This window comes from Oncorhynchus tshawytscha, linkage group LG20 (assembly GCF_018296145.1).
Source record: "Oncorhynchus tshawytscha isolate Ot180627B linkage group LG20, Otsh_v2.0, whole genome shotgun sequence".
Lineage (NCBI taxonomy): Eukaryota > Metazoa > Chordata > Actinopteri > Salmoniformes > Salmonidae > Oncorhynchus > Oncorhynchus tshawytscha.
The window spans coordinates 49185273-49198867 of record NC_056448.1 but is presented as its reverse complement, the minus strand read 5'-3'; the positions used below and the strand labels follow the sequence as shown (position 1 = coordinate 49198867).

Here is a 13595-nt window from a genome sequence, read left to right as displayed (position 1 = left end):
CTGTTGTTTTCAGCATTTCACTGTAAGGTCTACTACACCTGTTGTATTCAGCATTTCACTGTGAGGTCTATAACACCTGTTGTATTCAGCATTTCACTGTAAGGTCTACTACACCTGTTGTATTCAGCATTTCACTGTGAGGTCTACTACACCTGTTGTATTCAGCATTTCACTGTCAGGTCTACTACACCTGTTGTATTCAGCATTTCACTGTCAGGTCTACTACACCTGTTGTATTCAGCATTTCACTGTGAGGTCTACTACACCTGTTGTATTCAGCATTTCACTGTGAGGTCTACTACACCTGTTGTATTCAGCATTTCACTGTGAGGTGTACTACACCTGTTGTATTCATCATTTCACTGTGAGGTCTACTACACCTGTTGTATTCAGCATTTCACTGTAAGGTGTACTACACCTGTTGTATTCATCATTTCACTGTGAGGTCTACTACACCTGTTGTATTCAGCATTTCACTGTGAGGTCTACTACACCTGTTGTATTCAGCATTTCACTGTAAGGTCTACTACACCTGTTGTATTCATCATTTCACTGTGAGGTCTACTACACCTGTTGTATTCAGCATTTCACTGTGAGGTCTACTACACCTGTTGTATTCAGCATTTCACTGTGAGGTCTACTACATCTGTTGTATTCAGCATTTCACTGTGAGGTCTACTACATCTGTTGTATTCAGCATTTCACTGTAAGGTCTACTACACCTGTTGTATTCAGCATTTCACTGTAAGGTGTACTACATCTGTTGTATTCAGCATTTCACTGTAAGGTCTACTACACCTGTTGTATTCAGCATTTCACTGTAAGGTGTACTACATCTGTTGTATTCAGCATTTCACTGTAAGGTCTACTACACCTGTTGTATTCAGCATTTCACTGTAAGGTCTACTACACCTGTTGTATTCAGCATTTCACTGTAAGGTCTACTACACCTGTTGTATTCAGCATTTCACTGTAAGGTCTACTACACCTGTTGTATTCATCATTTCACTGTGAGGTCTACTACACCTGTTGTATTCATCATTTCACTGTAAGGTCTACTACACCTGTTGTATTCAGCATTTCACTGTAAGGTGTACTACACCTGTTGTATTCATCATTTCACTGTGAGGTCTACTACACTTGTTGTATTCGGCACATGTGACAAATGAAATGTGATGTGATTTAATGTGGGTCTACTGCATGTAGATGCCATGGGATACGGAGGTCCACATTTATTATGAAGATGCCAATTCAGACCAGAAGTAGGAGACTTTGGAGATGTCCCAAATGGCACCCTATTCCCTATGTAGTGCACTACTTTTAATGAGGACCAATTGGGTGCAGGACAGGGTTGGAGGGTTCAACATTTTCAAGTAATCAGGATTAATTGGAGGCTAGATAAGGAAGTGCCCCGTCTCCCCACATTCTACTCAATGACCCTTTCCCATTCAAATGGGAATATGATATTAAGACCAGAGTAGAGGTACTACATGTTCTAGATGTTCCCTTTATTTTATTTATTTAACCTTAAGAACAAATTATTATTTGGGGGACCTGGGATTAAAAATAAATAAATACAATGTAAATATAGGACAACACACACATCACAACAAGAGAGACAACACAACACTACATAAAGAGAGACAACACACCACACAACACTACATAAAGAGAGACAACACTACACTACATAAAGAGAGACAACACAACACTACATAAAGAGAGACAACACTACATAAAGAAAGACAACACAACACTACACAAAGAGAGACAAAGAAAGAACACAACACTACATAAAGAGAGACAACACAACACTACATAAAGAGAGACAACAACATAGCAAGGCAGCATCACATGACAACACAGCATGGTAGCAACACATGACAACACAGCATGGTAGCAGCACATGACAACACAGCATGGTAGCAGCACAACATGACAACACAGCATGTCAGCAGCACAACATGACAACACAGCATGGTAGCAGCACAACATGACAACACAACATGACAACACAGCATGGTAGCAACACATGACAACACAGCATGGTAGCAGCACAACATGACAACACAGCATGGTAGCAGCACAACATGACAACACAGCATGTCAGCAGCACAACATGACAACACAGCATGGTAGCAGCACAACATGACAACACAACATGACAACACAGCATGGTAGCAACACATGACAACACAGCATGGTAGCAGCACAACATGACAACACAGCATGGTAGCAGCACAACATGACAACACAGCATGGTAGCAGCACAACATGACAACACAGCATGGTAGCAGCACAACATGACAACACAACATGACAACACAGCATGGTAGCAACACAACATGACAGCACAACATGGTAGCAGCACAACATGACAGCACAGCATGGTAGCAACACAACATGACAGCACAACATGGTAGCAGCACAACATGACAACACAGCATGTCAGCAACACAACATGACAACACAGCATGGTAGCAGCACAACATGACAACACAGCATGGTAGCAGCACAACATGACAACACAGCATGGTAGCAGCACAACATGACAACACAGCATGGTAGCAGCACAACATGACAACACAGCATGGTAGCAACACAACATGCCAACACAGCATGGCAGCAGCACAACATGACAACACAGCATGGTAGCAGCACAACATGCCAACACAGCATGGCAGCAGCACAACATGACAACACAGCATGGTAGCAACACAACATGACAGCACAACATGGTAGCAGCACAACATGACAACACAGCATGTCAGCAACACAACATGACAACACAGCATGGTAGCAACACAACATGACAGCACAACATGGTAGCAGCACAACATGACAACACAGCATGTCAGCAACACAACATGACAACACAGCATGTCAGCAACACAACATGACAACACAGCATGGTAGCAGCACAACATGACAACACAGCATGGTAGCAGCACAACATGACAACACAGCATGGTAGCAACACAACATGACAACACAGCATGGTAGCAGCACAACATGACAACACAGCATGTCAGCAACACAACATGACAACACAGCATGGTAGCAGCACAACATGACAACACAGCATGGTAGCAACACAACATGCCAACACAGCATGGCAGCAGCACAACATGACAACACAGCATGGTAGCAGCACAACATGACAACACAGCATGGTAGCAGCACAACATGACAACACAGCATGGTAGCAACACAACATGACAACACAGCATGGTAGCAGCACAACATGACAACACAGCATGTCAGCAACACAACATGACAACACAGCATGGTAGCAGCACAACATGACAACACAGCATGTCAGCAACACAACATGACAACACAGCATGGTAGCAGCACAACATGACAACACAACATGGTAGCAGCACAACATGACAACACACCATGGTAGCAACACAACAAGACAACACAGCACGGTAGCAACACAACATGGTAGCAGCACAACATGGTAGCAGCACAAAACATGGTACAAACATTATTGGGGCACAGACAACAGCACAAAGGGCAAGAAGGTAGAGACAACAATACGTCACACAAAACTGATGCATGCTCAATTCTGATGCATACTCGTTATCGTTACTCGTTATCGTTACTCGTTATCGTTATCGTTGCCCGTTATCGTTACCTGTTATTGTTACCCGTTATTGTCACCCGTTATCGTTACTCGTTATCGTTACTTGTTATTGTTACTTGCTATTGTTACTCGGTATCGTTACTCGTTATCGTTACTCGTTATTGCTTCTCATTATTGTTACTCAATATCGTTACTCGTTATCGTTACTTGATATCGTTGCTCGTTATCGGTACTCATTATCGTTACCTGTTATCGTTACTTGCTATCATTGCTCGTTATCGCTACCCATTATCTCTTGCTCGTTCTCGTTGCTCGCTATTGTTACTCATTATCGTTACTCGTTATCGTTGCTCACTATTGTTACTCCTTATCGTTACTCGTTATCGTTGCTCATTGTGTATTTATTATTACTTTTCTATTAATTCTCTCTTTTTATTTATTTTTATTTTACCTTTATTTAACCAGGTAGGCAAGTTGAGAACAAGTTCTCATTTACAATTGCGACCTGGCCAAGATAAAGCAAAGCAGTTCGACAGATACAACGACACAGAGTTACACATGGAGTAAAACAAACATACAGTCAATAATACAGTATAAACAAGTCTATATACAATGTGAGCAAATGAGGTGAGAAGGGAGGTAAAGGCAAAAAAGGCCATGGTGGCAAAGTAAATACAATATAGCAAGTAAAACACTGGAATGGTAGTTTTGCAATGGAAGAATGTGCAAAGTAGAAATAAAAATAATGGGGTGCAAAGGAGCAAAATAAATAAATAAATAAAAATTAAATACAGTTGGGAAAGAGGTAGTTGTTTGGGCTAAATTATAGGTGGGCTATGTACAGGTGCAGTAATCTGTGAGCTGCTCTGACAGTTGGTGCTTAAAGCTAGTGAGGGAGATAAGTGTTTCCAGTTTCAGAGATTTTTGTAGTTCGTTCCAGTCATTGGCAGCAGAGAACTGGAAGGAGAGGCGGCCAAAGAAAGAATTGGTTTTGGGGGTGACTAGAGAGATATACCTGCTGGAGCGTGTGCTACAGGTGGGAGATGCTATGGTGACCAGCGAGCTGAGATAAGGGGGACTTTACCTAGCAGGGTCTTGTAGATGACATGGAGCCAGTGGGTTTGGCGACGAGTATGAAGCGAGGGCCAGCCAACGAGAGCGTACAGGTCGCAATGGTGGGTAGTATATGGGGCTTTGGTGATAAAACGGATTGCACTGTGATAGACTGCATCCAATTTGTTGAGTAGGGTATTGGAGGCTATTTTGTAAATGACATCGCCAAAGTCGAGGACTGGTAGGATGGTCAGTTTTACAAGGGTATGTTTGGCAGCATGAGTGAAGGATGCTTTGTTGCGAAATAGGAAGCCAATTCTAGATTTAACTTTGGATTGGAGATGTTTGATATGGGTCTGGAAGGAGAGTTTACAGTCTAACCAGACACCTAAGTATTTGTAGTCGTCCACGTATTCTAAGTCAGAGCCGTCCAGAGTAGTGATGTTGGACAGGCTGGTAGGTGCAGGTAGCGATCGGTTGAAGAGCATGCATTTAGTTTTACTTGTATTTAAGAGCAATTGGAGGCCACGGAAGGAGAGTTGTATGGCATTGAAGCTTGCCTGGAGGGTTGTTAACACAGTGTCCAAAGAAGGGCCGGAAGTATACAGAATGGTGTCGTCTGCGTAGAGGTGGATCAGGGATTCACCAGCAGCAAGAGCGACCTCATTGATGTATACAGAGAAGAGAGTCGGTCCAAGAATTGAACCCTGTGGCACCCCCATAGAGACTGCCAGAGGTCCGGACAGCAGACCCTCCGATTTGACACACTGAACTCTATCAGAGAAGTAGTTGGTGAACCAGGCGAGGCAATTATTTGAGAAACCAAGGCTGTCGAGTCTGCCGATGAGGATGTGGTGATTGACAGAGTCGAAAGCCTTGGCCAGATCAATGAATACGGCTGCACAGTAATGTTTCTTATCGATGGCGGTTAAGATATCGTTTAGGACCTTGAGCGTGGCTGAGGTGCACCCATGACCAGCTCTGAAACCAGATTGCATAGCAGAGAAGGTATGGTGAGATTCGAAATGGTCGGTAATCTGTTTGTTGACTTGGCTTTCGAAGACCTTAGAAAGGCACGGTAGGATAGATATAGGTCTGTAGCAGTTTGGGTCAAGAGTGTCCCCCCCTTTGAAGAGGGGGATGACCGCAGCTGCTTTCCAATCTTTGGGAATCTCAGACGACACGAAAGAGAGGTTGAACAGGCTAGTAATAGGGGTGGCAACAATTTCAGCAGATAATTTTAGAAAGAAAGGGTCCAGATTGTCTAGCCCGGCTGATTTGTAGGGGTCCAGATTTTGCAGCTCTTTCAGAACATCAGCTGAATGGATTTGGGAGAAGGAGAAATGGGGAAGGCTTGGGCGAGTTGCTGTTGGGGGTGCAGTGCTGTTGTCCGGGGTAGGAGTAGCCAGGTGGAAAGCATGGCCAGCCGTAGAAAAATGCTTATTGAAATTCTCAATTATGGTGGATTTATCATTGGTGACAGTGTTTCCTATCTTCAGTGCAGTGGGCAGCTGGGAGGAGGTGTTCTTATTCTCCATGGACTTTACAGTGTCCCAGAACTTTTTGAGTTAGTGTTGCAGGAAGCAAATTTCTGCTTGAAAAAGCTAGCCTTGGCTTTTCTAACTGCCTGTGTATAATGGTTTCTAGCTTCCCTGAACAGCTGCATATCACGGGGCTGTTCGATGCTAATGCAGAACGCCATAGGATGTTTTTGTGTTGGTTAAGGGCAGTCAGGTCTGGGGAGAACCAAGGGCTATATCTGTTCCTGGTTCTAAATTTCTTGAATGGGGCATGTTTATTTAAGATGGTTAGGAAGGCATTTTTAAAAAATATCCAGGCATCCTCTACTGACGGGATGAGATCAATATCCTTCCAGGATACCCCGGCCAGGTCGATTAGAAAGGCCTGCTCGCAGAAGTGTTTCAGGGAGCGTTTTACAGTGATGAGTGGAGGTCGTTTGACCGCTGACCCATTACGGATGCAGGCAATGAGGCAGTGATCGCTGAGATCTTGGTTGAAGACAGCAGAGGTGTATTTAGAGGGGAAGTTGGTTAGGATGATATCTATGAGGGTGCCGTGTTTAAGGCTTTGAGGAGGTACCTGGTAGGTTCATTGATAATTTGTGTGAGATTGAGGGCATCAAGTTTAGATTGTAGGATGGCTGGGGTGTTAAGCATGTTCCAGTTTAGGTCACCTAGCAGCACGAACTCTGAAGATAGATGGGGGGCAATCAGTTCACATATGGTGTCCAGAGCACAGCTGGGGGCAGAGGGTGGTCTATAGCAGGTGGCAACGGTGAGAGACTTGTTTTTAGAGAGGTGGATTTTTAAAAGTAGAAGTTCAAATTGTTTGGGTACAGACCTGGATAGTAGGACAGAACTCTGCAGGCTATCTTTGCAGTAGATTGCAACACCGCCCCCTTTGGCAGTTCTATCTTGTCTGAAAATGTTGTAGTTTGGAATTAAAATTTCTGAATTTTTGGTGGTCTTCCTATGCCAGGATTCAGACACAGCTAGAACATCCGGGTTGGCAGAGTGTGCTAAAGCAGTGAATAGAACAAACTTAGGGAGGAGGCTTCTAATGTTAACATGCATGAAATCAAGGCTATTACGGTCACAGAAGTCATCAAAAGAGAGCGCCTGGGGAATAGGAGTGGAGCTAGGCACTGCAGGGCCTGGATTCACCTCTACATCGCCAGAGGAACATAGGAGGAGTAGAATAAGGGTACGGCTAAAAGCTATGAGAATTGGTCGTCTAGAACGTCTGGAACATAGAGTAAAAGGAGGTTTCTGGGGGCGATAAAATAGCATCAAGGTATAATGTACAGACAAATGTATGGTAGGATGTGAATACAGTGGAGGTAAACCTAGGTATTGAGTGATGAAGAGAGAGATATTGTCTCTAGAAACATCATTGAAACCAGGAGATGTCATTGCATGTGTGGGTGGTGGAACTAATAGGTTGGATAAGGTATAGTGAGCAGGACTAGAGGCTCTACAGTGAAATAAGCCAATAAACACTAACCAGAACAGCAATGGACAAGACATATTGACATTAAGGAGAGGCATGCTTAGTCGAGTGATCAAAAGGGTCCGGTGAGTGGAGAGGTTGGTTGGTGATTTAGACAGCTAGCCAGGCCATCGGTAGCAAGCTAGCATAGGATGGAGGTCTGTTGTTAGCCACCTCTTGCGTTCTGTCAGTAGTTTAGTGGGGTTCCGTGTGGTAGAGGGGATTAATCCAAATCACACAACAACAAAAATAAAAACAATAGATATAGTTATAGATGCCCAAGAAGAAAACATAATAATAATAAAAATAAATAAATTGTCCGATTGTCTATTCAGATAGCAGCCGGTAAGATAGCTAACGGTTAGCAGGCCGCAGATGGGCGTTCAGGTAACGTCGCGACGGAGGAGCCAGCCGGATCTCCTTCGGGTAGATAACGTCGGCAGTCCAGTTATGAAGGCCCGGTGGGGCTCCGCGTAGGCAGTAAAACGGGTCCGGATAGGTGACTGCAGCCCAGGAGTGATTGATGGAACTCAGGAGTGATTGATGGAGCTGGCTAGCTCCGGAATAATTGATGTTTGCTCCGGAATCGACGAAGGCCGATAGTCACACGGATAGCAGCTAGCTAGCTGTGAGATCCGGGTATGAATGTCCAGAGAGCAGTCGAAATCCAGGGACATGGAGAGAAATTGGTCCGGTATGTTCCGTTCCGTTCCGAGCCGCGCTGCGCCGTACAGAACTGGCGATAGATTTTCGAGCTAAAGGATAGCTGATGACCACAAACCGTGGTTAGCTGAATACTAACGATTTGCCAGTAAAGGAGCTAACTAGCTTCTGGCTAGTTTCAGGCTAGCTTCTTGGAGGATTACAGATTTGAGGTAAATAATACTTTTTATAAATATAAATTGGTGAGGCGGGTTGCAGGAGAGTGTTTTGAAGATGAGTTGATGGAAAATAAAAATGAAATGTATGTGAAAAAAGTTGTAAATATATATATATACAGGACACGACAAGACGAGGACAAAAGACGTCTGAACTGCTATGCCACCTTGGAGATCACTATGCATTGTCAGTAAACATTTCACTGTTAGTCTACACCTGTTATTTACCAATCATGTGACGAATACAATTGTACTTTATTTGATACTGTCCAATTTATATGGATTGATTGGTTTAATTTCCCTGTCCAATTTGTACGGCTTAATTGGTTTGATTAGGTGTCATAAGAGGTGCTGTGTTCTACCAGGCAAAGAGTTCAGCATCTCATAATGTCTAACAGTTTAGCTGAGATGAGTCTGAGTGATTCTTATTCAGTAGCATCCAAGTCACATTATGCTCCACTGCACGTTTTCCTGAACCAGTTTCGTTGTCCCTATAGTATTGTCTCTTAAAGGTGCAGAAGCCGGGAGGACAACAAAATGACATTGCAGATCAGATGTTAACATTTGTAACACTGAGACGACAAGATGATTTTACGAGAATCCGTAAGAAATGATCGGGCCAGTACCCACCTAGCTAACACGCTGCTGTCCTCTGAAACAAAACATGGTCGATCACTACGCAGCATCATTCTTATTCAACAGTCTTACGTTCCACACTACGTTAATGAAGTGAGATCAGGGCAGACAAAATACCACGTTCAAAATTATTGAATTGAGATGACATTTTCTGTTAACACTAATATCACCCCTACTACGTTTTCCTTTTCCCCAAAATCTCTGTCTTGTACTAAGTGTCTAGCATGAGTGTCTTTGTGTTCCCTCCCTAACCAACCAGGCTTTTATAGAAATGGCTTCTGAAGAGGCAGCGATCACCATGGTGAACTACTACACCACAGCAACACCTCACGTACGCAACCAGCCAGTCTACATCCAGTACTCCAACCACCGCGAGCTCAAGACAGACAACCTGCCCAACCAGGGGGTGAGTATAGTCCAACCTGCCCAATCAGGGGCTAAGTACAATCCAACCTGCCCAATCAGGGGCTGAGTACAGTCCAACCTGACCAATCAGGGGGTGAGTGCAGTCCAACCTGACCAATCAGGGGCTGAGTACAGTCCAACCTGACCAATCAGGGGCTAAGTACAGTCCAACCTGACCAATCAGGGGCTGAGCACAGTGTTACCTGGCCAATCAGGGGCTGAGTACAGTGTTACCTGGCCAATCAGCGGCTGAGTACAGTGTTACCTGGCCAATCAGCGGCTGAGTAAAGTGTTTCCTGGCCAATCAGGGGCAGAGCACAGTCCAACCTGACTAATCAGGGGCTGAGCACAGTCCAACCTGACCAATCAGGGGCTGAGTACAGTCCAACCTGACCAATAAGGGGCTGAGTCCACCACATGTACAGTACATGGTCCTTGCCCTGAACAGCCACTGTGTCCCAAACAACATCCTGTTCCCAATGGGCCTCTACTCCTACCCTCTTCTCCTACCTCTACCTCTACACTCTCCTCCTACCTCTACCTCTACACTCTCTTCCTACCTCTACCCTCTCCTCCTACCTCTACCCTCTCCTCCTACCTCTACCCTCTCCTCCTACCTCTACCCTCTCCTCCTACCTCTACCCTCTCCTCCTACCTCTACCCTCTCCTACTACCTCTACCTCTACCATCTCCTCCTACCTCTACCCTCTCTTCCTACCTCTACCTCTACACTCTCCTTCTACCTCTACCCTCTCTTCCTACCTCTACCTCTACCCTCTCCTCCTACCTCTACCCTCTCCTCCTACCTCTACCCTCTCCTCCTACCTCTACCTCTACCCTCTCCTCCTACCTCTACCCTCTCCTACTACCTCTACCTCTACCCTCTCTTCCTACCTCTACCTCTACACTCTCCTCCTACCTCTACCTCTACACTCTCCTCCTACCTCTACCCTCTCTTCCTACCTCTACCTCTACCCTCTCCTCCTACCTCTACCTCTACCCTCTCCTCCTACCTCTACCCTCTCCTCCTACCTCTACCCTCTCCTCCTACCTCTACCCTCTCCTACTACCTCTACCCTCTCCTACTACCTCTACCCTCTCCTACTACCTCTACCTCTACCCTCTCTTCCTACCTCTACCTCTACACTCTCCTCCTACCTCTACCTCTACACTCTCCTCCTACCTCTACACTCTCCTCCTACCTCTACCCTCTCTTCCTACCTCGTACCTCTACTCTCTCCTACCTCTACCCTCTCCTCCTACCTCTACCCGCTCCTCCTACCTCTACCCTCTCCTCCTACCTCTACCCTCTCCTCCTACCTCTACCCTCTCCTCCTACCTCTACCCTCTCCTCCTACCTCTACCCTCTCCTCCTACCTCTACCCTCTCCTCCTACCTCTACCCTCTCCTCCTACCTCTACCCTCTCCTCCTACCTCTACCCTCTCCTCCTACCTCTACCCTCTCCTCCTACCTCTACCCTCTCCTCCTACCTCTACACTCTCCTCCTACCTCTACACTCTCCTCCTCCTACCTCTACACTCTCCTCCTACCTCTACCTCAACCCTCTCCTCCTACCTCTACCTCTACCCTCTCCTCCTACCTCTACCCTCTCCTCCTACCTCTACCCTCTCCTCCTACCTCTCTACCCTCTCCTCCTACCTCTACCCTCTCCTCCTACCTCTACCCTCTCCTCCTACCTCTACCCTCTCCTCCTACCTCTACCCTCTCCTCCTACCTCTACCCTCTCCTACTACCTCTACCCTCTCCTACTACCTCTACCCTCTCCTACTACCTCTACCTCTACCCTCTCTTCCTACCTCTACCTCTACACTCTCCTCCTACCTCTACACTCTCCTCCTACCTCTACCTCTACACTCTCCTCCTACCTCTACCCTCTCTTCCTACCTCGTACCTCTACCCTCTCCTACCTCTACCCTCTCCTCCTACCTCTACCCGCTCCTCCTACCTCTACCCGCTCCTCCTACCTCTACCCTCTCCTCCTACCTCTACCCTCTCCTCCTACCTCTACCCTCTCCTCCTACCTCTACCCTCTCCTCCTACCTCTACCCTCTCCTCCTACCTCTACCCTCTCCTCCTACCTCTACCCTCTCCTCCTACCTCTACACTCTCCTCCTACCTCTACACTCTCCTCCTACCTCTACACTCTCCTCCTACCTCTACACTCTCCTCCTACCTCTACACTCTCCTCCTACCTCTACACTCTCCTCCTACCTCTACACTCTCCTCCTACCTCTACACTCTCCTCCTACCTCTACACTCTCCTCCTACCTCTACACTCTCCTCCTACCTCTACCTCAACCCTCTCCTCCTACCTCTACCTCTACCCTCTCCTCCTACCTCTACCTCTACCCTCTCCTCCTACCTCTACCCTCTCCTCCTACCTCTACCCTCTCCTCCTACCTCTACCCTCTCCTCCTACCTCTACCCTCTCCTCCTACCTCTACCCTCTCCTCCTACCTCTACCCTCTCCTCCTACCTCTACCCTCTCCTCCTACCTCTACCCTCTCCTCCTACCTCTACCCTCTCCTCCTAACTCTACCCTCTCCTCCTAACTCTACCCTCTCCTCCTAACTCTACCCTCTCCTCCTAACTCTACCCTCTCCTCCTAACTCTACCCTCTCCTCCTAACTCTACCCTCTCCTACTACCTCTACCCTCTCCTACTACCTCTACCCTCTCCTACTACCTCTACCTCTACCCTCTCTTCCTACCTCTACCTCTACACTCTCCTCCTACCTCTACCTCTACACTCTCCTCCTACCTCTACACTCTCCTCCTACCTCTACCCTCTCTTCCTACCTCGTACCTCTACTCTCTCCTACCTCTACCCTCTCCTCCTACCTCTACCCGCTCCTCCTACCTCTACCCTCTCCTCCTACCTCTACCTCTCCTCCTACCTCTACCCTCTCCTCCTACCTCTACCCTCTCCTCCTACCTCTACCCTCTCCTCCTACCTCTACCCTCTCCTCCTACCTCTACCCCTCCTCCTCCCTACCCCTACCTCCTACCTCCTACCCTACCCTCTCCTCCTACCTCTACCCTCTCCTCCTACCTCTACCCTCTCCTCCTACCTCTACACTCTCCTCCTACCTCTACACTCTCCTCCTACCTCTACACTCTCCTCCTACCTCTACCTCAACCCCTCCTCCTACCTCTACCCTCTCCTCCTACCTCTACCCTCTCCTCCTACCTCTACCCTCTCCTCCTACCTCTACCCTCTCCTCCTACCTCTACCCTCTCCTCCTACCTCTACCCTCTCCTCCTACCTCTACCCTCTCCTCCTACCTCTACCCTCTCCTCCTACCTCTACCCTCTCCTCCTACCTCTACACTCTCCTCCTACCTCTACACTCTCCTCCTACCTCTACACTCTCCTCCTACCTCTACCTCAACCCTCTCCTCCTACCTCTACCTCAACCCTCTCCTCCTACCTCTACCCTCTCCTCCTACCTCTACCCTCTCCTCCTACCTCTACCCTCTCCTCCTACCTCTACCCTCTCCTCCTACCTCTACCCTCTCCTCCTACCTCTACCCTCTCCTCCTACCTCTACCCTCTCCTCCTACCTCTACCCTCTCCTCCTACCTCTACCCTCTCCTACTACCTCTACCCTCTCCTACTACCTCTACCCTCTCCTACTACCTCTACCTCTACCCTCTCTTCCTACCTCTACCTCTACACTCTCCTCCTACCTCTACACTCTCCTCCTACCTCTACCTCTACACTCTCCTCCTACCTCTACCCTCTCTTCCTACCTCGTACCTCTACCCTCTCCTACCTCTACCCTCTCCTCCTACCTCTACCCGCTCCTCCTACCTCTACCCGCTCCTCCTACCTCTACCCTCTCCTCCTACCTCTACCCCTCCTCCTACCTCTACCCTCTCCTCCTACCTCTACCCTCTCCTCCTACCTCTACCCTCTCCTCCTACCTCTACACCTCCTCCTCCTACCTCTCCACCTCTACACCTCCTACCTCTACACTCTCCTCCTACCTCTACACTCTC

At 47.2% G+C, this 13595-nt stretch overlaps 1 protein-coding gene across 7 annotated transcripts in view; it reads left to right on the top strand.

The window, feature by feature from the left end:
* LOC112236778 (polypyrimidine tract-binding protein 3) overlaps window positions 1–13595 on the top strand; it is a 116117-nt gene that overhangs the window by 57330 nt on the left and 45192 nt on the right. For all 7 annotated transcript variants that reach the window (XM_042302775.1, XM_042302781.1, XM_042302780.1 and 4 more), the window contains one exon: window positions 9428–9574. In XM_042302775.1, coding sequence (XP_042158709.1) covers window positions 9428–9574 — 147 coding nt within the window. The remainder of the gene's footprint in view (window positions 1–9427; window positions 9575–13595) is intronic.